The sequence below is a fragment of the Rhamphochromis longiceps genome, linkage group LG2 (genome assembly GCF_057381845.1).
Source record: "Rhamphochromis longiceps isolate RC_006_pf linkage group LG2, R_longiceps_female_GT1.1, whole genome shotgun sequence".
Classification (NCBI taxonomy): Eukaryota; Metazoa; Chordata; class Actinopteri; order Cichliformes; family Cichlidae; genus Rhamphochromis; species Rhamphochromis longiceps.
The window spans coordinates 6,731,555-6,755,736 of NC_140558.1; the positions used below are offsets into that span (position 1 = coordinate 6,731,555).

The 24,182-nt window shown below is 39.8% G+C and overlaps 1 protein-coding gene across 9 annotated transcripts in view; it reads left to right on the top strand.

The window, feature by feature from the left end:
• Window positions 1–24,182, top strand: part of rapgef2b (Rap guanine nucleotide exchange factor 2b) — a 109,502-nt gene that overhangs the window by 33,149 nt on the left and 52,171 nt on the right. For 8 of the 9 annotated variants that reach the window (XM_085416076.1, XM_085416112.1, XM_085416129.1 and 5 more), the window contains exons 4-5: window positions 8,278–8,361; window positions 23,356–23,431. In XM_085416076.1, the coding sequence (XP_085272202.1) occupies window positions 8,278–8,361; window positions 23,356–23,431 (160 nt within the window). Of the gene's footprint in view, window positions 1–8,277; window positions 8,362–17,663; window positions 17,881–23,355; window positions 23,432–24,182 lie in introns of those variants that run through there. The other variant, XM_085416144.1, reaches the window with a different exon arrangement.

A 24,182-nucleotide genomic window follows, 5' to 3' on the forward strand; every position in this document is an offset into this window, starting at 1 on the left:
CCCCGTGTGCGTGCGTGTGTGTATGTGTTTGTGTGTGTTGATGGATGGTGTGGAAGAGTCAACACCTCATTAGAAGCCCACTTGGCAGTGGGGGAGCTGATTAAACAATAGGAATGCAGACTAAATGGTGGCCACAGTACAGTCCAGCTTCAGCAAGATTCCTTTAGGTGCCCCACAACACTTACTGTACACACACTCAGAAACACTCCTCAAGGAAAAACGCAGCTGTCCCGTCGCAGTGTGGACACACGAAAACGCAGACTTTCTAAAACGATGACATATTTTAGTCATGTGATGCAGTCATGTGACCAAATAAACAAAGATAGCAGAGGGCATTATACAGCGGTTGTTTTGATTCCTCTCAATTTTGACAGCCCTAAAAAAGATGAATATCAGTTTGTACATGCTCCAGATAGCTTTTCTTCAAATTCTTTAACTCTCAATCGCTTTTGCAACTTTGTACTTTTGTGTTACTCGCAGCAACAACGCCACCTCATTGTTAGTCCATTTCAAAAACTCGGTGCTTTTCCTCAACATTTTGCCGCGATGTTTCAAAGTCCTGAAAAGTAAATAAACGGCAGACAGAAATGAGGCAGGTCGAATCGTCTTGCGTTTCACACATGCGCAGCGCTGGAACCTTTTCTGCCATTTCGATGTGGACGCACAACTCTGTGAAAACGACTGAAAACGATAGTGTAATGCGGAGCTGTCATGATTCGGCCGTGTGGCAGGCAGGATGAGGACCCAAATTGCAAACTCACAGACACGGGGGATAAACTCAAAATGCAGCTTTATTGCTGACAGGTGATAAACAATAACGATGATACAAAAGCAATGCAAAACTACACTAAACTGGGAAAAGCTAAAGTAACATATACCGGAAGACACGGGGAGAACCACACACGGCATGAGGGAGAACGCGACGCCGAACAGAGGGAGACGCAGACAGAAATACACAGAGGGTAAACGAGGAAAGTTTGAACACACGGGGAACACAGGTGACGCTGATAATCATAACGAGACAGGGCGGGGTGAACTGAACATGACATGTACAGGCGTGAGAGTCACAAAGTAAACAGGAAGTGCACAGAGGTTCAGACAGGAGGAGAGAGAGCACGGGGAAAACACAGACATAACGGGCTGGGGAAACATGGAATAAAACATAAGGAGGGACGAGGGCTCAGATACACAGAGGGGCACACAGGGGGTGAGAGTCACAACGGGAAAACACATAAGGAACAACGTAACAGATCAACCCAGGAAGCATGGCCTAAATAAAGAACAAAATACAAAAATACATGAAAACTAAGAATACTGGGCCCACATGGCCCAGGACCATGACAGGAGCGTTTTCAGATGAAAACGCAGCTTTCAAATATAGCTTTCAAGTATAATATATGTAACTTTATATTGACATAAGCAGTTAATTAGCTCGTTCACTTTTAACCTAAGTTGTTAAAATGTATTTTTAATGTCATCATAGCCCCTTACAGTAACTGTTTGCCAAGTCATCATTAATAAATGTTAAACCTGACTGCTTTTTATTGCTTCAGAAAAACCAAATTATTATTATTACTAGTAATGTGTGGTTAACACATTCTCTGACTGGACTGACAGTATAGAGGTTGCAGTAGTGCTAATGCTATTTAAATAGCAATAATTGTCTAAAATAGTTTGAAGTGTTGCTGAAAATGAAATGTCTTGTACATTTTGAATTCCTTACTTTTGTCTTTGTGTAGGCCTTTGCAGGTAACTGTACTGTTATGTGCTTTGTTGGTTGTGAGGTTATGTTAAAACTGTTAACATAAAACTGTTAACATAACATAAATCTGCAGTTGAGTATGAGTAGGCACTTTAAGTGGTGGTGGTGACATAAATTACAAAATTAGTGTGGATTTTAAAGTCTACTGAATGTTGGTTGTCAGATAGGACCTTTAAAGTACATTAATACAGTATTTTCTCACTGAACTGGGAAAGAAGCTCTTGAGCTGCTGTCTTTCTCTATGGTTTCAGTGTTGTCAAACATCTTTATGAAAATGAAAACAATGAAAAAAAAATGTGGATAAAATTTCACATGAAACTGTCATTTTCAGCACTAGCTCCTTGGTGTGGTCACAAACAAAGCGGAGAGCATAACTGCAGGTAGTGTGCTAATTTACCCCTGAGCTAAAGCACAGAAACGCAGCATGCTATTTTGTTTTTGGGAAATTGCCTCATTTGATTTGCACAACTGTGCACGCTTACGCCAGTGTTTCTGGTTGCGTCTGTGTACAGCTGTGTGTTTGCATGTATTTGTATATGCGTGCCAAGCTGTATTAACCTATAAAAAATGGTCAATGCTCTCCCTTATAAGAGCTGTGTATTAAACAGCAGACGATCAGACTGAGCTTTCTCTGCAGGGTTTTAATCAGCCTGCTATACTGAAAACACAAGCTTTTACCAGTCTCTTTCTCTCCTCATCTGTTTATAACAGTGGCAATAATAGGCTGCAAAGTGAGGGCTCTAAAAGTTAATGGGGAAATTAAATTTTGATAGTATCAATATTAAGTTGTATCCCAGAAAACCACATATAGTGTAAAGCATTGCAATACTAAAGAAATTAGTTTAAAAAAAATGTAAACCGCATTTAAAGTTGGTCTACAGTGACAATTAATCAAATGTCAGAATAATTTCCAAGACATTTAGGAGACTTTATTTATGCATTTTTTTTAGTTGGAGCTAAAGTTGACTGCCTCAAAAGGACATTTTACATAGAACTGAATCCCAGCTGTCTATTTGTATATTTATTTCTGTTCAGCAAACATGCAGTCCTGCTGAAGTGACCTTTGTAATGACTTCCACGCTTATAACTTTGCAGGCCCTGCATGGCTGTTGGCAGGCCTGCAGTAACGATTGGATGATAAGGGTGATAGTTTTAAAAAGTACTGCCTTGGGCTGCACACTCATAAAGACACATTCGGTATCACATGAAAACATCGCATCCTGCATTCTGCAAATCTGAACCTCTCTGGATTTACCATCCGAAGATTAAAGTGCTAAACCCTCGATGGTGGCTGACCTGGCACATTGGCTGGTGAAGAGGGTTAGCATCATCTGGCTGGTCTTTAACCTCTTCCATGTCAGCTCTATAAATGAAACCCTTGACTTTTGACCCTCTGCTGAGTGAAAAATCCAACTGTATTTATTTGCAGGGCATTGTGCGTTGCAGACCACAGGGAGCTATCTGCAGAGAGCATTGGTTGCCAGATAGAGGCAGTGACTAAAGAACAGCTGGTTTATGGGCTACTTTGGTTGTGCTGTTGTCGGTCCTTTAGCCACTGTGGAGAAGAGCAGAGTTATAACATGCAAAGAGCTGAAGTTCAGGGATTTTGTGTGTGTGTGTGTGTGTGTGTGTGTGTGTGTGTGTGTGTGTGTGAGAGAGATACCTCTCCTGTTACTAGTCATCACTGCTGTCACTCCCTTCCCCAGTCTGACCCACTTGCCAACCAGGCAGCATTCGAGCGGTATAGTTGAGTTATGCGCTGGTAGGTTTTTTGGAGAACTGCAATGGTGAACATAGTCTAGGTTGAAATCTCCCCTCTGTAGGCAAATACCTACACAAATTAACACAACTACAGTACCATTAAAACAAGCATTATATTATTATATATATATTTTTGAAGCCATTAATGTGGTTTCACATTAACTTCTGATCCTGTGCAATTTGTGCGTTTTGTTTTGTTTTTGGTTGGACAAATTAAAATTGCCTTGGGACTTTGAATGGACAGTAATTGTAAAAAAGCAGATAATGTTTGTCATAATGAACTGAGGTCTTTTTTCTTTTTTTGTAAATCAATGAATAATTTTTTTGTTTTAATTAGTGTTTTTAAAAATGATTTGCTGAAGCAACTTATTTCTGTCGAGGAGAAAACACATTTTATCCAATATATTCTGACAATATTAAAGAAGAACACTTAACAGACTGATATTTTAACCCCTGGCTAAGGTTCAGAGGGAGCAGCTGTCGGAAAGTTGCCCTCACAGGCAGCTCCTGTTCCATGTGACAGCGTGAAGCTGCTTTCCTTCATAAACGGCGTCATGGGAAGGTAGATGAAGGAAAACTCTGGGAGAAAGAGCTGAAAAACTCATCACAGCGACCAGTCAGCTTATATAATTATTCATTCCAGTAAATTCTGTTCAGCTTGTGTGGCAGTGACATGGAGACGTTAGTCATTTGCTAAGTATCTGGTAGAGCTGCTTTTTAATGACAGAAAAATGACAGATGGATGTTTATTTTTAGAATAAGATTTTTTTTTCTTTTTTTTGTTATATCCTGTGTTGAAAGGAAATATTTTGGAGTTATGCAAAAAAAAGTAGTTTGGTCAAAAGTTTTAAGCGCTGGACATTAACCAGTAGACTCTGTCGTCTCCTGACCTTTTTTTTTCTTTTTCTTTTTAATTTTGTGTTTGTTGGACAGTTGAAAACTTTGAATGCTTTATTTCAAAATATCAACACAACATTGTGAGACTGCCAGTCTCCCGAGTCCATGGTGAAAGCAGCATGACAAGTTAAAATAGTCAGAGTTGCTTATATGTCCCTCAATGCGAGTGTAGAAACACTTCTAGTGTTTTGAAACTCCTGATTGTTTGTTTGTGTGTGTGTTGTAATAATATGTGCAATAATATATATCGAAAATTGGCCTTTTTTATGCATTTATTTTACAATATTCTGTTGCATAGAAAGACTTGCATTTGCAGTTAATTTAATGAAAGTCAAAAACTACACTTGCAGAAATGTAAAGACTTTTTTTGACAACTGTAATGTGTGTTATAAAGTCAGACCATCTAATAAAAGAAATGTACTGAAATGTTGGTGTGGACTTTGGGCTTAGTAACTCTTTTATAAAAAATCTGTAGCACACTAGGAAAACGGGAAAACCCCCAAACCATAATGTTCAGAACAGTTAAACCGTGAATTTTTGAGCCTGTAAAATATTTTTTCTAAGAGCCAACTATGATTCCCTTTACTATTTGCAAAAGGCAATTATTCTTTAATGAAACAGTTTGTAAAAGTCAAACCTAATTTTGTGAAAATCTGTCATAAAATTTTGTCCCCATTTTACCCCTGCTGCTGCCTCCATGGCGATCAACCAGATCCCCCACTGTTAAAGGTTTCCCTGTGAGGGTTTTGGTGGATGATGCTTAGCATTTGACTACCGCTTCCAGTACTCATGACCCAGTTCAGTCAAGCTGTCGCTCCACATAAGAGTCTTCTATCTCCTACTTTTTTGGTGTTGTATCTTCTCCTCCTACTTCTCAGCCATGTGAGGTGCTTCCCTCGCTTCCCTCCCTACATACCGGCAATTAATAATTGAACATTTCATTTCGTGTCGTATCCAAATGTAAAGAAGAACCATATAAAGGACTGAACGAGTCTGCAGGGAACCAGATGGAGATCAGTGGAGAAAAGGGGGGAAAAGAGAAGGGATGATTGTGGAGGAAGAATTTGCTGTGTGTCAGTAGGGTGTGCTGTCTGCAGCCTCATTAGTTGTGAAAGGAAAATGTGGAGAGGAGGAAGGAGGGGCAAGACTTTGTTCCCTTTGATTAAAAGGGGAAAAAACTCAGTCAGCACAGTGATGGTGGGTGTGGATATACATTTCTGTGAAGAACAAGATGTATAATAAGGGCACCCATCTTTTACCTTTCTGTTAGTAAAAACCAGTCCCACCTTGCAGATGTGACTGGTTATTAATTTCCATTATCTTGCTAATTAAAACGTCTTACTTGAACCAGGATTATGCTCAGAAATAATAACTCAAGCTGATGTCTTATTAACACCAGAGAAACTTCAAGTAAGAGATTTGATTTCTGCAGACGTTCAGCTTCTGTGAGACGGTGACATTTTAAAGTACAGACTAATAAACAGACTGGTGGAGGCAGGCGTCATATAGAGAAGCATTTATTTTAGCCTGCTGTTAAGATCATTTTGTGCATTCATAGCAAAGAGAATTACGTTTTTTGCCTTTTAATGAAGCATAAACTTCAGTGTCACTTAAACTTGTGCTTATATGGGATTGTTAGGTTTCTTAAAATGTTATTTGATAAACTGCGCAAAACGCAAGAGGTAGATCTTAAACTCTACAGGCCACAGTTAATATGTTAAAGTTCATGACAACCCAGCTAGGAAAAAGACTGAACAAGTAGGGGGGTTCAACCAGCTTTAAATTGTGTAATTAACAGATACATTTGGAAACATTAACTAACATCCATCCATCTTCTTCCGCTTTATCCGGGGCGCGGGGGCAGCAGCCTACGCAGAGAAGCCAGACCTCTCCCCAGCCATCTCCTCCAGCTTATCCGGGGGAACACTAAGGCGTTCCCAGGCCAGCTGAGAGATATTAACTAACAAAGTAACCATTAACTGCTATGGTGAATTAAGTTATGGTAGCATAAATTACAGCAGTTTACAAGTACTGGCATGTTTTGCCCATAACTGCTAGGACTTCATGATTCATGTCAGATTTCCCATACTGCTGAAGGTTGGTATCAGTGTTACATGTGACGGGAATATTTCCTTCTCTGGATTTTTGCTTCTTTACTGTCAGAGGTGCGTTTCCCAACACGTCTGATTGACAAGGCTGTCAGCGATGGCTTTTTTTTGGGACTCACAAAGCAGTCAAAAAATTCACTGATCACTGTTGTAATTACCTGAAAAATGCAGCACAGTGTCTCCGGTGTAATCTGTTTTGATATAAGCTTATACTTAACTAAATCCAGTAACACATAACTCACAATTTATGCTGGTACAGCAGCATTTTGCTTCCTTATACTTTATCTCACCAGCACAGCAGTTATATATGTTGACTCCCCTTGAAGCGCTCTGCATTGAATTGATTGCGTATAGACGAAAGCAAGCATTATTATTATTTATGATTATTGTTCTTTCTTTCTTTGTTTACATTCTCATTAGGTTAATATGTATGTCTCTTTGATAATCCTGCATGTACCACTGATAGAGGTTCAGCCTTTTGAGATTATCTCGGTGCAATCCCTGCGGTATCTGTGAAGACCCAAGGATAAGCGAGATGATTACAGAGACAAAACTGATGAATTTTAAAATCTGAGGATATCCTTTCAACATTAGCAGCGTAGTTTATTAACACTGACGTACCAAATGTGATTTCTGAAAATTATATTTAGTGAGTTGTTTATCTGTAGGCAAATTCTCCTCAGTGGAGTCTTTTGATGTTCCTTAGTAAGGCCTGTGGTTCACATGAACTGCCACACAATCCTTAAAGCTGAAAAAAGTGCACAGTCTTGATGTTTAGTGTTGTTGTTTTTTACCTGTCATTTTCCCTGGAAAATGACTTGACAATCAGCTGCATCATCCAGAGGTCAGTGTGAGTTTATTTCAGAGGCCCATTTTCCTGTTTGTGTGGGGACAGAAATGAGTCTTCAGTTCATTCACAGTTCTCTCTCTCCCTTCCTTTCAGTTTCTCGCTTTTTTACATTTTTTGTAATTTTATTAATCATTTGGCGCAGCGAGCAGTCTTGCATCACTGATGCATTAAGTCACAGTACCTGCACAGAAAATGGTGATAAGTAAACTGACACAGCAAATAAGCTCCATCAATATATTGATTTGTACATAAACATTTTCAATTTACTGTCGTAGAGGGTAAAAGCAGGGAGTGTTCTGCCTTGTGGGCATTCACAAAGATAGCTGCAGACTCCACAGAAGACTACTTGTTCTTATTATACTACTCTGTAGTCTACCTGGAGGATCTTTGTGCTTTTGGTGGCCTTGTAGTGTAGTTGTTGTGCATACAAGTCTGCAGAGAGCCTTGTACACCCACTGATGATGGAATCCATGCCCCTCATGTAGTGGCATAGATTAAGCAGGGAGCCCTTTTGGGAATTTCTGTCAAGAATTGTTTTTTCTTTTTATTATCCACAGCAACAAATCAAATGAAATATTTCACCTTACTTGCAAATCTGTTTTTAATAGCCAGAATAGCTGTGATGCATTAGGATGCCTGGCGGTGTCTTACGATGCCAGTAGGATGTTGAATTGCTGACCCTTTGGATCCTGTTTGTTTTACACATCCTGCAAATAACAGATTGAGACCCAGAGCATTTTGGGTTTCTTTGGGTTCTTTTCATCAGTTATAGGCTCATCTATCCAAATCTACAAAAATTCTCATTTTGTTCATCAACCTTAATTATATTTTTGGCTGCTTCGTGTCAAAATATCACCATTAATACATTCTGAACTAATGTATCTCTTTCTGTCTTTCAGCCCTGATGACATAGGAAGCTGCTGGTACATCCTGTTGTCTGGCTCAGTTTTCATCAAAGAATCCATGTTCCTGCCCAGAAGCAGGTAAGATCATCGGCCATTTTGAATGCTGTTTGAAGGTGTGATTTTTGGCAGTAACATGCAAGCATCTGCTTTCCTTCCAAGCTAATTTAAAATAAAGAGACAAATGTCTCTCTCACCAAGATTTGTTTCCTGTCTTATCAGCTTCTTAACTTTTATTAAAATTGGCTTGTAAAAATGTTGCACAGCAGCAAATGTTTGCATGCAGTTATGCGATTTCACTAAAGAAAATTGTAACTTTATCATTGTTCCTTTGGTTTCTAAAACAGATTTTACTTATGTTTTTGGCATAACTATTTAATTTTAATTTATATCTTTTTTTAAAATCAGTTATTTAATACAGATAGTCATTTTAACATTTACCTTTGCAAATTGGTTAATTCTCATGTACAAGAATGTTGCTGGGACATCAACATGACTTCTCTGCAGTTCAAGAGAAATACATTAGGTGACTAGGTCGAGAATAAAATACATGTCGCCTTTAAAAATTATAAACAGTTTTTATTAAAATACATTTTTACATTCTGAAATTCTCAAACTATATCACCAACACTGCAAAAAGGTGAATGTACATCTGTCCATTCCTAATACACTTATCCAATTAAGGGTTACATAGAGGGGAAGCTAGAGCCTATCCCAGCTGTCATAGGGTAAAAAGCGGGATACATAGGCATGGTTTGAAGCTGTGTAAAACCACATTATAGTAGCTTACACTGTAACACTTGTACTTTGCAAGTAGAGACACCTTGACTAAATTGTATGGATTCCTCATCATAATTAAAAGATTAGCATAAGTCATGTCCTTTTAAAGCTTTTGACCTGTATCACAGTAGGCTCAATAACCTTGGGTAGAAAGCGTTATCATCATCACCATTTTAGAATAGTTGAAAAGCTCAAGTAACACAAACCATTTCATTAGTCTATCTCTTGGATAATTCCTGCTTTTTCTGATTTAACCATATTGCATATTATTTTAGTTTTTTAAAGAGGGTTGAAAATAATTATTTATGGCACCTTCAGAGGACTTAAGACTCATGTTCCCCTCTCACAGCAGTGTTCACCACCTCTGAAGCCAAGACTCAAATGTTAAAAAGCTGCGATTTCACAAGTGGATCTGTTACATGAAATATCCCTGTAGGCGTCTTGAAAACAATGATCTTTTTATCCATTAGGCTTGCATAACACACCTACGGCCACTCTGATCTCGAGGCCGTCACTTTAGGCCGTGGAGCAGAACTGTTCCGGCTGTACAGCGGGAGTCCACTGAGGTCGTTCTTTGGGTTTGTCCGAACGTGGGATGCATTTAAAACGGAAGAGTTGATCGGAAATGTGCCAAAAAGCTAGCCCCCTCTTAAATATAACCTTTTCAGTTTTACGAAGGTGAAAGTGTGTGTGTGTGTGTGTGTGTGTGTGTGTGTGTGTGTGTGTGTGTGTGTGAGAGAGTGTGTGTGTGTGAGAGAGTGTGTGTGTGTGTGTGAGTGAGAGAGTGTGTGTGTGTGTGAGTGAGAGAGTGTGTGTGTGTGTGTGTGTGTGTGTGAGTGAGTGAGTGAGTGATGCCGAAGGTACTGGCAGATTAAAGTTAATGCTTGACCACAGTCACAGAGGAGAAGAAGGCCCTGAAAGTGTTTACTAAGCATATGTTGCAAAGGAGCTTGTGGAGGGTGGATCCGCTGTGCTGTGTGAGACTGTATGGGGTTGATAATTAGCTCAGATGTTCAGAATAAAGCCAACTGCTTTATTCAGGACTGTCACATTTATGTTTTCTCTGCTAAATTATGCATATGAAGCACCAACTGCACGTTGAGCGGTTTTAGTTTCTGCGAGAATGTGCTTCAGTGCCACTAGCTGAGATTCATGTGAGCAGCTAGATGAAAAGAAGGCAATCTGGCAATAGTCAAATGGGAATATTGCATTGTACAGAGCACGCAACATACAGCTGTTCATTCACCACAGCGCTGACTTTTGTAGACATGCTGGGCGTGTAGAATGCAAAAGTCTGAATTAGTTGGATCAAACTTGACAAGCTTCTTAGAACGAAGTCTGTGTGATGTCTGATTGAGCTTATGTAACAATAGAGCAGGTAAATGTCTGTGAGCTTCTTTTATCATTTTACCCTCCACACTCTTCCAAGTTTAATCCAAGGGTAACATTTCCATCGGTGAGAAAGCAGAATGACCCCTAGTGTTTTGTTGGTCAACAGCATATTAAACATGGCAAAAAGTAGGCTCAGGCTACTTTAAACAAAAACTTTCAGATGCTGGTTTCTCTTTCCTCTATACAAATATGGATATCGTACGGCCTCACTCATACGGTCCTAGAGACTGGCCAGCAATCTCCTAGCAAACACAGGTATCTAAGTTTCTACAGTCTGCCTGGATGATATTGACTTGTTATCTAATAACAAAAAAATACACTCCAACTATTCGCCAACTGACTGTAAAACTAAGAAATCACAAGCTGTGAGCATCAGCCTTCAAACTAAAAGTAGCTGCTTTTGAAACTGATATTTTGCAGGAGAAATGTGACGCTTTAATTCTGAAAGCAAACTACTTTTCCGCTTTTTGCACCTTTTCCAAGTTTTGCTGTTGGAAGTCAGTGTCTTCCATGTAACTGCAGCAATCCACTAACCAACAGAATGCTGACAAAGAGGTTTTTGATGCAGTATTCTCTTTGCAACAACAACAGCAACTTCACCAGCAACCACTCACCACTAGTCAGGAAATACATCTTTCGCTAATGACTGGTGGTTACCAGGAAGGCAGCAACCAATCTGTAGGCCTGACTGAGGCTTAATGTGTTTCTCTGGGGCACAGTTCTGGATGCGGCACCCAATCAAAATAAAAGGTTTAAAGCAGCTTTAATGCAGCTGAGACCATTTGTTTCAGATAGTGGGCCTACATCAAGACCCAGAGTTAGACAAACATGAATTATATAAAGTTACCTACCTGACTAACACAGGTTTGTTAATCTTAGTGAAACGGCACATACACTGTGTTGAAAACAGTTATACAAAAGGAGCCAGTTCATGCCAACAATGAAGTAGAGAAAAATATGCAATGTTAAATTTACCAAGGTAATTTACTATTGCACTGGCTGATTAGATTATGGCCAACTGTCATTGGTTGTTGTAGTTTTTTATATTCATACACTAATTTCATTAATGAAATTTTTGTATTAACCCCCTAGTATATTGTAAGCCACTTGGCTCTATTTAAAAGAAAGAACAAAAAAAGGTGTTTTGGGGGAAATGAAGCAGAACCTATTTCCTCAGTGACAATCAGACATTTTCAAAATGACACATTCAATGGCACATTCTAAGTCAACGTTTCAAGGACTCCTGGGTCATGAAACTCACTCAGGTTTTGAATGACAGTCTGCATTTTCAGTTCAAGAATGAAAAGGAGAAGAATAAGACTTTTTCCTGACAGCGGCGTTGTGGCTGTATTCCTGTAACAGTGCTAGAGAAACTCTGTACAATCATTTAATGTGATGCAAAGCTGTAAACCTAACTGAAATCTTCCTGTTTTCCTGGTAGAAAGCGTGACTGTCATAGTTTCTGTATTAAAGCATTTGTTTGTCTTATCATCTTATTATGAACGTTTCTGTCGTTTTTTGTTTTTTTGTTTTGTTTTTTTTCTTTTCTTGTCTTTTACATGGATTGTTCTTATTAACGGTTTTCCTATAGGGGCAAAACACTGGGTGGTAAGAAAAGATCCAGACACACTGCCTCACCTAGTCTATAAAGAGGACAAATGGTGAAGGTAAAATGGCTCGGAGGGGAAATTGGTTGTGGCACGAGTAACTGAATGGAGTCCAGTGGGACTTCCTAAAGCTTTTAAAGATGTGGTGGAATTGGGTTTCAGACAGGCCCTACCCAGAAATGGCTGTTCATATCTACACTAGCAGCAAGGTTGAAAACCTGATACGTCTCCATCATTCTCTCAGTGCTTCTCTCGCTCTCTTACTGCTGGTAGCTGTAGTGACATCTGATCCAGGGGGGAGATGAATGGCTCAGTCATTAATCGTAGAAGCTGGAACTGTATGCCGTAAACCCAAAATCAAATATCACCTAAATAGATACATGTTTAGTCACGGTACACTGAAGGCTAACTTTAGCGTGCCGTGACCAAAGTGCACTACTGATTTAGTCAGTTTTAAAAGTGGCAGTCAGCCTTGTATAATTTATGATTCTGCAGAGATTATAAATGCCAATACATTTTTTTATGAAATAAGAGTTACAGAGTACTTCTTGAGCCTTGGTGACCACCCGGAGCTTTAAACTGAGTGCAGCTTGTGTTATGTTCAGTGTTTCTATCGTAGAAACTCACATAATGCATTGAGGCCATTTGGGATACAGTATCCTCTGGCCTAAGGAGGTTTTAGACCACCAACTTTCCAATTAATGGACATTCTCAAAAACAGGACAGAGGAAAAAGCAGCATTTATGACAAAGAGACAGGAAGGCATTTCAGTTTAACTGACTGTTTACTTGTTTACTTTCATTTTTAGTTGCCACTTATTTCTCTTTTACACACCGTCTGTTTAGGTTAAGATACCAAAGCTACTTGGCTCGGGTTATAAGATAATGGTTTGATTAGAAATCTACACTTTCACGTTGTTAGCCACATGCAGGTTACCAGGGTGATGACTACATTGCAGATTTAAAATGTGCTTTCAGTGCATGACTGATGAGATCAGATGATAACTGCCTACCGAGCCTGTTAGCAGCCACAGGATGGTGCTTCCTAGTGAGATCTATGGAAGTGATTACAACTGATAATGACCATTTAATGGGATGAAAACATTTGGAACGGGTGATCTGTTGTGACAGTTGTCTACCACTATATCACTCTGCACAGAATAACACATTTTTTTTGTAGCTGCCATTTTTCAGATGTTACACATCTATTTTTTGGGCCATTATTGAGATGGTTGTGTTTTAGGCGAGTGTCTTTAAAAGCTTTTCAACTACTGAGCTGTTAATGGTTTCAGGGATGAATTTTCCTTCAGAAGATTTTCCAGTGTGTTCCTTAAATTAGATGTGCCAAATCTGCAACTTTCAAATGTTAACAACAGGCTAAAGACAATCATTATTTTCACATGTACTCTGCATTCAACACTAAACTATTTTTAGCCATAGTTTCTAGTAACTGCATGGAACTGTGGACTTCCACCCTGAAACACCCTTTAGTAAACCCAGACCGATTTTACTTCCCTTCCTCCACGGTGCTGTGTGCATTCATTTTCAACATACTGCTATCAAGCTTCTTTCGTTCATCCACTTCCAAACTGTTTTCTCATCATCAGTCACTTCTTACACTGGGTAAACCAATACCACAACTCCTAACATATTCATCCCGTGTGGGAAAATTGCATTTTTTGGTAACAGAGGAATGTTTGCATCATCACATCTTGTGAACTGCTGGGAAAAAAAAAGGCCGGTACCGATAAGACTGTTTCTTGACAGGCAGACTCATCTGTGACTGTAGATGACAAAATAATCCAGTGATGATTTATTCTCTTGTTGCACAATACAGATGTTTCTCAACGCCTCTGATGTTCATTTCCATTCTGTGGAACAGTTGCCGGCTGAAGAGATTTTTTTTTTGTGTGTTTGTTTTTTATTAATTCATTTCATGACTAGAAATGGTTACTGTGCTTGTGCATCTCATTATTTTTTTTAATTTTAATTAAAATATTAGGTGCTCATTCATCTGGTATGATTTTAATGGTGGTTGTTGTTGACAAACAAGTAAGTCTTGTTTTCTCATTTTAGAGCAATAGTATGTTTAAAAATAAACATTTCTAGGTCCTGCCAGCGACAGGCCACAGACTGTGAAACAGTACTGTTGGTTTGTTTTGACATGAAATTTTGATTTTGTGCTGAATATTTTTTGTCCTCAGTTTATTCTTTTCTTTTTTTAAGGGGTTGTTCTTAGATACAACTCACACAGTCATGTGAACAGGACTACTCCACAAAATAACACTTATCATATCATCGGGGTTATCTTGCCTTTGGCTTGGAGGTTTTATTTTTCATTATTTTATTTTATTTTTTTGTTCAAACTGAAAGTCTGCTCTAAATCCAGGGACATGTAGTCTGACTATTAACCTGGCATCAATCATGCAATAAATAAATAAAACCCCATCAAGCTGCGAGTTGGGTTGAGTTTACCCAACAACCCTCAAGTTAAACATTGATCACTTGCTATGAAGTCTGTTTGTGCTACCAGAATGTTTGTTATTATCTTGCTAGTGAAGGTGTGTGTGTGTGTGTGTGTGTGTGTGTGTGTGTGTATTTCTAGCATATTGATACTACAGAACACTCAAGGTAAGAGATGGGGATTGATAAGAATTAGAAATTCCGATTCCATTATCAATATCACTTAACAATTCAGTTCCCTTATTGATTCACATTAGCTCCACTTTGAGAGTCACCACCATCTCTAAGCAGCATATGAAAGTCATTACATTCATGTAAATTCATTTCATGCTGAGTTGTCACATGTTTGTGCATGTTGGAGGTATTTCCCCTCTTTGTTTGTTGTTACAGAGAACACTTTTCTTAAAAGTAGCACAGTACATTACTTAATCACACCCGGGAGAAAGACATTTGTTACACTACTCGTTAAGTTACTTTGATGTTACGGTCTCATAATTACCAGTTAAGAATATAAACTTCCCGCCCCACACACCAACACAAATCCCTATTCTAATGAAGACACATGCGATCTATCTCTTAGTATTTATGTATGAAGACAAAGCCGACAACACAAATAAAAGATGGAAACCAGCACAAAGAGACTTTAAAGTGGTCGTCACGATGATTCTAATGTAGAAACATGAAAAGATAGAAACTCAGACTACAGCCTGACTGCTCATCAGTTTGATACCTGTTGAAGTTCAGCAGCTGCTTCACCGCAAATGACTGCTCACTTTATCGCGGTACTGGGCTGGGGTCAGCATTTACTCAAATTCAACACCAGTCTGGGCTCTTGGCTAGCTTAGCGTTAGCGTTATGTCTGTGCCGGTGCTTGCAAAGAGCCGAACTTGTTTTGTCTGTGCAGGTGCTTGCAAAGAGCCTAAGTTGCGTTAACAGTATGATGCAGTTGTTTCGTCCTGGAGCAGTATCCATCGTGCTCCCAATCTTTGTGCAGTAAAATAAAAGGAATGTCTACATCCACGCTGTAAACTGCACCACTGTTTTCCTCCTCCGATCCAGCTGATCGTAGCGAGAGTGCATGAACTGATGAACGGGATCGATAGGCAGACTGACCAACAGTGTTTGGGAGTAACGGAATACATGTACCGCCGTTACGTATTTAAAATACAAAATATGTGTAACTGTATTCCGTTACAGTTACCGTTTAAAAAGGTGGTATTCAGAATACAGTTACTTTGTTGAAATAAATGGATTACACTGCGGTACTTTCCTGTTTCATTTTGTCGCGGGTCAGGACTGTTTGGGTTTTGTTTGACAGCTACGTTCTGTTGTTCCAGGCGGCAGCGTTACGGTTCCCATGGTTACAGGGCGACGCTCTATCTCTCTCTCTGCGACTGTGTGTTTCCTGGGTGAGAGAGCGCCTTTTCGTTGTTGTTGTTGTTGTTGTGCTAAGCTAACAGGCAGAATGCTACAAGCATAGCTCTAAAGAATGTAGCATCATGGGCAGTGTAGTCCGTGCTGCAGGGAGAATGGACTGCCATACACGTTATGTGTCTGTGAGCGCGAGGAGGGAGAAAAAGGGAAGTGGAAAGGTAGGAGTTGTCATCGAGGAAAAACGGGAGCTGGAAGCATGTAAATATAATAATAACCACTGCAGCCAAGAAGAGTGCCTGACGAGCCCAGTTGTAAGTAAGCTATTAAGACTCGACTGTACACCGTGTTCGTGTTTTCCTCCGAAAACAATAAGTTCCGTTGGAGCAGCCTTTCAACGCCTCTCTCTGTCTCTCACAAGAAAAGTTGACCCACACAACAAAGTAAAGCTATTTTTCGGCTACGAGCCGACAGGGACCCCGCCGTATTAGTCAGAGGTCCCTTTACTACAGTTCGGAGTCGCGGACCTTCAGTAATAGTAATAAATCACACAACAATAGTACATTCACGTTGTTGTAAAAAGCATGATAATATATTAAGTAATCCAAAGTATTCAGAATACGTTACTGTCATTGAGTAACGTAACGGAATACGTTACAGAATACATTTTGGGGCATGTATTCTGTAATGGAATACATTTTAAAAGTAACCTTCCCAACACTGCTGACCAAGGAACTGGACTACTCTGAACTGGTTCTTGATTCTCATCCCTAACCAGGGTTAATCCCGAATTCATCTGAATTAGATTAAATCTTTTTTTTAATTTTTTTTATAGTAGTCTCAGGTCCTGTGATTGTAAGCCAGGACCATATCATCAGACCACCTCCTCCATGCTCAACAGTTGGTGTGAGTTGTTTGTCCTGCCACATTTAGTTTTTGCCATACATGGCGCTTTGTATTATGACCGAACATCTCCGCTTTGGTCTCATCTATCCAGTCGACCAAACCTAAGCTGTGCTACTTTTTTAAGAGGGACAAATATTTCTCCTGCCCTTCCATATATACCATATAAGCCATCATAATGTTTTTTTGTTGTGGTTGGTTTGGCTTGTCATGGATTTTAACATGCTAACACAGGGCTGTAGTTTGAGATGTAATTCTTGGGTCTTTTGTGTATTCTCTGAGCATTGCATGGTCTTGCCTCGGGATGAGCTCTGGAGTTATTGCAGGTTATATGTGAGCTAAGGAAAATTTAAATTGCATGACACTGAACATATTTCCAGTTCTTTGTTGGAAATGCCAGCTTTAGGTGTTTAAAATTTTAAATGCGATGATGCCGCTTATCTGAAAACACAGTAAAATGATCATTCCAGCTTAAAGCTGAGGAAAAATGTTAAAAATAATGTTTAGAAACTAGCAATCGAGCTTTTGAACCACAGGACACAACTAGACATTGAGGCAACTTGTGAGTTGGTCTTATATTTTTCATGTCTAAAATAAATCTAAACACTGTAATTAGAATATTTGAGTTCAGTTGACTGACTTCATTGAGTAACTTCTACAAGCAGTGTACTTTGCGCTGTTTATACGTGCACACGGGAACATACAGTCCAGCATCTCACTCACTCGTGCTTTATAACAGGAAGTGAGTCGTACGCTGGAATGCGGCCGTATTCAGCTCACCACATTACACAGAGCGAGAGAGAGAGAGAGACAGACAGACAGACAGAGAGAGAGAGAAAGGGGGCAGGGCCATTGGACAGAAGCTGATCTACACTTTGAGCCACACACTCCCATTCTCATACACAAATCTCCGACAGCAGTGCCGGTTTGTGTACAGGACAATATGCCGCAGTTACAGCGAAGTCTCGGGACTTGGAACATGTTTGCTTGGCTTACTCTGAACTAACAAGAAGGGATATTTCAGAAGGAGGGGTTCATCTTATCAGGTGGCTGTGTCACTCTAGGAGCAGATTGGCGTGTCGGGGGTGAGTCATCAAAGTACAGCTGCATGGAACTCTTACCTAGAAACACATGAGCGTACGGCTTACTGAAGTTTTGCCTAGAAACTCCTTTGTTTTTGGTTGTAATTTAAAAATCTTGACTATTCTCCAAGCCGGGAGCTGGTTGCAGTAAAACCTTCAAGTCTGGAATGTGAAGTATGACTTTGATGTTATTTTGGATTTGTCAGTGTGAGGAGTGTGCTGCCAGCAAAAGGGGTGTGTGCTCTTTTGGGGTATATAAAGGAGGGGGTTAGAAACAACTTTTGGCAACTTTGAAACCAAAACAAAGATGGAGCCCCTGCTGTGGTGAGAACATGTTAGAAATGAGTGATAGTTGCAGTGATGACTGATGAATGTGTTTGGAAAAGTTGCAAGCGGCTAGCGTAGTCGCTCTTTCTCTACACTCGTGTCTCCAGTGCCCTTTTCTCTTTGCCTTTTACAATGTCAGTGAAGCTGTATTTTGGGAAGCAAAAGTCACGAGTCAGTTACACATTCTTGGATGCGTTGTCAGTGCCTATTTCAGATGTGCTCGGGCAAAGGTTTGGAATATGCATGTGGTGTGGACCACGCTGTTACTCCAAGGAATTCTGTTTATCTTTGCAAGGTGAGGTTGGATCATCAAACTCGGCTCTGACAGGATGTTGGTAAAGGCTTCAAAGCCTGGATGCGGTTTTCATTCACTTTAGCAGTTGTAGCCAAAGATCCATCTGACCCCCCACTCCCTCCTTCTCTGTGCTGGGTCAGAAGTCTTGCATATCTGAGGAGTTTAATCTTTGTCCTTCTCAAGGGTCTGGTGGGTTAAAAAAGCCAGTGTGCCCTCTTACCACTTACTCAGTTAAACAGCTTAAAAGAGGAGAGGAGACCCCCCACCCCTCCACCCCTCACTCCCTTCAGCTCAGACCAGGGGTACAGATTAAGTGTTGCGTTGGTTCACACAGGCAGCAGAGTGGATCCGAGGCTAAGGCGGTGGGCTGCCGGGCTGGTAGAATGAGAAGCTGGTGATGCATGTGGAATGACATTCCAGACGCCCAGGCTTGTTGTATAACGGAGGGGAATGCAAGGCTGCCGAGGCAGGGGAAATGTCAGACAGTCGACTGAGAGCTTCAGGGTTTAATTTGAAGTTGAGATGTTGGCTGCCTGTCAAATGACAGCATAGAAGCAAAAATGGGGATGTTCTCTTCACCATCAATTTCTTTTTCTTTGTTTTGTTTTGTTTCACATAGACTTGAGTTGTAGTGAAATTCTTGGCTGATGTGATTTTGAAATAACAATATTTGCTTTTGCTTGTATGGTTTTCATCATTCCTTCTTTTGGGCAATGAATTTTTAACTTGAGGTAATCTCTTGCTTATTTAAGAAGCTTTATGCTTTGTGAGAACGTAAAGGACTGAATTTCAATATGTGTTATTAATCATATGTGTCACAAAATAGGACATAATTTGCTATAGATGTATTCTCACACTTATTTGCTATGAATTCACTGTGAGACACATTTGGACTGCACACAGACATTGTTCTAGGAAGCTGGTTTAAAGACCCCTTGGTGTCTTATCCAATGGGCGTTTGTTGGCTTCACCTCTGTTGGGTCTAAAGAAGTTGAGAACTGCAGTGCACGCATAAAGATGGGCCATGGTAAGCTTTGAAAAGACAGAACAGGTTCAGACCTTTGTTACATGAGATGGATGGAAGGAAATGGGAGCGATTGCTTTCATTTGAGTAGTAAGTGTATTTTTGCAGAGCTTGCCTGAGGATTAAAGTACTGTTAATGTGGCACTTGATTAAATGTGTTTTTTGTTTTTAATTTGAATGGCATACTTTGAGTGACATGAGTGGTTTGAAATGAATTACTTTTTTTCAAGTTAAAAACAAAACATATAAGCTGTCACATTAACAAAAAAAAAGGGGGGGAAACAGCAAAATTTTCAACTGTTCAAAAACAAAAGAAATGCATTGTCTTTATTTTTTGTCCTGTATTTTTCACAGCTTAACTTGAATTTTTTCTTAAAGAAACAATAAATTCAAGCAAAATAAAAAGGTGACGGAAATATAAAAGGTTACAGATTTACACAGTAAGTGTAGCAATATTTTGGTACTTTTACTAGTGATCATCTTTTCTTTGTGCTGTGCTCTGAATACTTGCTCAAGCATCTGGCACCTTTCCTATCTTTTTTTCCTTCCCTTTTTTAAATTCCTTTATCTGGTTTTGTAGGTTCATCAGCCAACACACACACACTGTAGTTCTCTGGAAAGAAAAAAACAACCTCACGTTAACTTGTGGCCCTGAATTCCTCGTTGATAAATAATTCATACCAAGTAGTGTGTGCCTAGACCTCTGCCTCTTTAGTTATAGCTAATAAAAATTGAATATTTGCATGGGTAGGCTTTGCAGAGTGTGCTGTGTGGCAGTGTTGATTGCTGGAGAGTTGCTTACATCCCAGTCCACCTAAGCATTAGCTAAGACAATCAGTGTTTGCTCTGAATGCATTATTTGTTTTCTAATTTACATTACCCTCTTGGCAGGCCCTCTACTTAATATTTGCTCAGCACTAGTCATAGGGCACTGGAGGCTTTAATCCACAAACAAGACACTTTTGTTAGAAAACACGCTCCTACCCCCACACACTCAACTTCTATAATCCCTTCTTTAATATTGCACACTGCCAGTGGCCCTCGCCTCCTGCAAAATGGAGGAATGGATTACTAAAGTCAGGAATGCAACGGAGGAACATGATTGAACATGTCACGTTCCCGTTTGTATTCTGGTGGCCTAACGTGTTTTGTGATGCTCATTGGGTGTTTTCGCTATCTCTTTTCCACTGTAGCATGAGTCGAAGGAGGCTGAACAGGATCATAGCTGGCACCAACGCAAACGTCCCTAAAACCAGATCAAAAGCACTTGTTCGTTTCTCTGAAGCCGCTGCCCAGCTGACAAATCATCTTTGGTGGAAGGAAGTTCCAAAAAAAAAAAAAAATCACAGCATTTGTCTTGCGAGAACACGAGCGAAAATACTGAGTAAGCTGTCCTTACAGTGGCTCTGTTTGGCCCTGCGGTGGAATTCAGGCTTGTGTATTTCAGGGATACGAGCAGAGTTAGTAGGCATTAAACAGAAGCTCAGGCAAAGCAAACAGTGACAATCAGCATTAACCCCCTCGCTGCCTTTGCTCACCAAGGCTGTGTGGCCCAGCCAGTCACTCATGTTGCCTTTGATTTCAGTTTGTGCTTCTTGGCAAAACTTTACTGTGGAGTTGTGTGAATTATAAAGTCGACAAATAGCTCAAGTAAAATTTGCAGCTCTGGCAGAGAAACAACAGAACAGCTGACAGGAGGAAAAAAACACAAAGAAAAGAGAAAAAAGTCAACAAAAGGAAGTAGAAAGGGGAAAGCAAAGCCAGCTAAATCAACTCGTGGAAAACAAAAGCATCACAAAAATCATTACTCGCTCTCTGCCAAACTGACAGGTAGAGGATCACCAGGTTTTTCTTGGCTGGTGTTTATTCCCTGACTTGACCAAGCTACACCCACAACATGAAGCCACAAGCCCAAAGCTCTAAAGCATTTAGGCCATGCTGCGCTGGAGGTCTGCTCCTGTCGGGAATGATTGATGCAGGCTGGCACGTCCATAGGCTCACACCACTACCGCTGCTCACTTCATCTGTGGGTGCTGAGAAGAACTTGAACACCTGGAATTACTCAGTTTGTGTCAGTCGCAGGGTGAGGTTTGAGTAGATGGCAGGTTGCCCGAACAGAGCAAGTCACATTGACTACCACTGTTATTAATTAACCTGCCCAGAGATATATTTTTTTCTTTTTTCCAAGAAATAGTTTAGACATTGAAATATTAAGAACTTGTGAAAACTTCCCAGAGCCTAAAAGTGGGCTTAAATGATTTAATCAACAGTCTGAAACCACATGCATTTGAGTCACTGTCAGTTATAGAAGCAATAAGCAGCGTATCCTCACACTTTATGATTAGCAAAATGACCTCAGATATTTGCAGGAGTTTTAAAATGGTGTAAAATGCCCAGTGTGTTGGGTTAAAGAGGTTTTCACATTTTTACAACAGTTGACTTATTGAAACCACTGAAATTGTAATTCCAATTTTTCCATCTGAATTTGTCCTGTAACGTGTATAAACGTGCACACACCAAAGGTTTTGTGTTTTTATAAATCATTTGTCCTTAAAGAAAAACACACTGTGGTCAGGTCGGCATAGAGCGCTGATGAGTTTTTCCTGATGTTTCTAAAGCAAGAAACTGAGAATTTGAGTTCATTCAATTCTCATGAGAAGGCAGCAGCAGGGAGAATTTCATGGTTTGATCCAGGAGCTGAAGATGTATCGCGACTGCTTTTTTTGCACATATTTCAGGATGTCAGTGGGGCAGGCTGAGCTCTTGTTAGCTTATTTAGAAGAACATCTGAGGAGACAGAATAATAATTTCAGAAACCGAATAACCCAGAGCAGCATTTGGCTGTTTGTCAGGGGGAAGATGGTATTATTTTATATCACTGTGTATTCAGCGCTGAGGTGCGTTTTGAGCTTCAATGGCCAAATTTAGTGAAAAGATCGAACTTTGTTTGAAAAACATAAATGCCGTAAGTTCGTCCAGCGTAATTATGTGCTCGGTGTGAACGGCTACAGCGTGAATCAGAAAAATATTTTTGAAGCACAGATTATTTTCATGGCTTTTATGTGTGTAAAAGCATTAAGAAAACAAAAAGTCACATGTAAGATTTGTTTAAAAAATAAAACAATGAATTGACAATTAGAACTTGTTTCGGATTGAATTTTCTATGGACTGTTTGCTCCATTTACCAATTCAGGAAAAAATGTTAGTTTCCAAACCTACCTAGAAATGCATTTCATACTACAAAACCTCATCTCCTAAAGCTCAGCATTGCAAAACAGGTCAAACCTGGCACATAAACTCAACGTGCAATCTTTTTATTTGGAGTCACTTGAGTTTATCTTAAAACACAGTGATGTGGATCACATTTACAACCAAGAGATGTTTAAAAATAACAAACAAGGGAGCCCTTGTCTGATTCTGGACAAAGGCGGCATTCTTTCCCAAAGCCACAACTTGGATCTCTTCATGCTCAGTTTCCACTGCAGCTCGTCGTCTTCGAGACCTTTTAGTCTCTGCTGCCCCCCCCCTTCCCCCTCATTAGAAGGGAAGCATACTGTACAAATTGTGACGTAGCGAGAGTGGACTTTTCCAGAGGTGGGTGGTTCCCTTCTGATGGGTCACAGCTGAAAAGAAGTGTTCATTCATTGCTGCTCAATCCAACATTATATAGGGATATTCCATACTGCATATTTAAAATGCTGCACAAGGAGTTACCTGTAGGTTAGGACTTATATTTAAGAGTTTTCAGCTGCCTATGCGCAGCTTGAATAAGACTGAGTTCAGCTGGCTTTAGATAAAGATTTAATATTTCTCTTTTCCCTCCTTTCTCTAGTTTTGGGAAGCGATCAGCTGGCAGCCTTCGACGTGGATGTGAGTGCATCGTCCTGGAACCATCAGAGATGATTGTGGTGAGTTGTATTTCTCAGACTTTTAGCACACTTGTGTCAAAAGCATTACTTGCATGCACACCAACACACCACCTAGCAAGCACAAATTGGAAGTAGCAATTATGACTTTTTTTCTTTGTAAGAAATGCATAAAAATACATAGAAATTGAGAAAAATAACACACAGCAACAGAGAGAACTGACAAATGATAATTTTGTATACTTAACAAGCTGAAACCACACACCCGGCTTGTAGTTTTTTAAACCTACAAAATATTAAAATTGCCACCGTTTAGTTACTACCTTTAAGGTCAGACTTTGGTTTTTTTCTAATCCATCCACCTGTCATTTCTGATGTAATGTAAGTTACTCAAACATCAATACAAAGGGGGTACAAACAGGTGGGGTTTTTCTTTAGTTCACCTTAATGTATAGGATACAAAAAGAAACATTATGGTAATCATTGATTTTGTAATTCTGTCAATCTGTGAAACAGCTGGACTCAATGTCGATCACCAAAAATCTACAGCCGAGTGTCGCTGATTTAGTTTATTTATTTATTTTTTATTGGATTGTTTTAAGTGCCTTTTATTGACATTTCTCTACAGCTGTCTGTGACAGCTGTATATGCAGTATATTACGTGTGGCTAGCATGTAGTGCTAATTTTCAAAACTGTTGCAAGGCTCCATGATTTGCCATTGCTGTAAAATATTTTTTTAAACAAACGAACAAAAAAAGCCACAACCTCAGACCCGTCTTACGTCTTTAACTG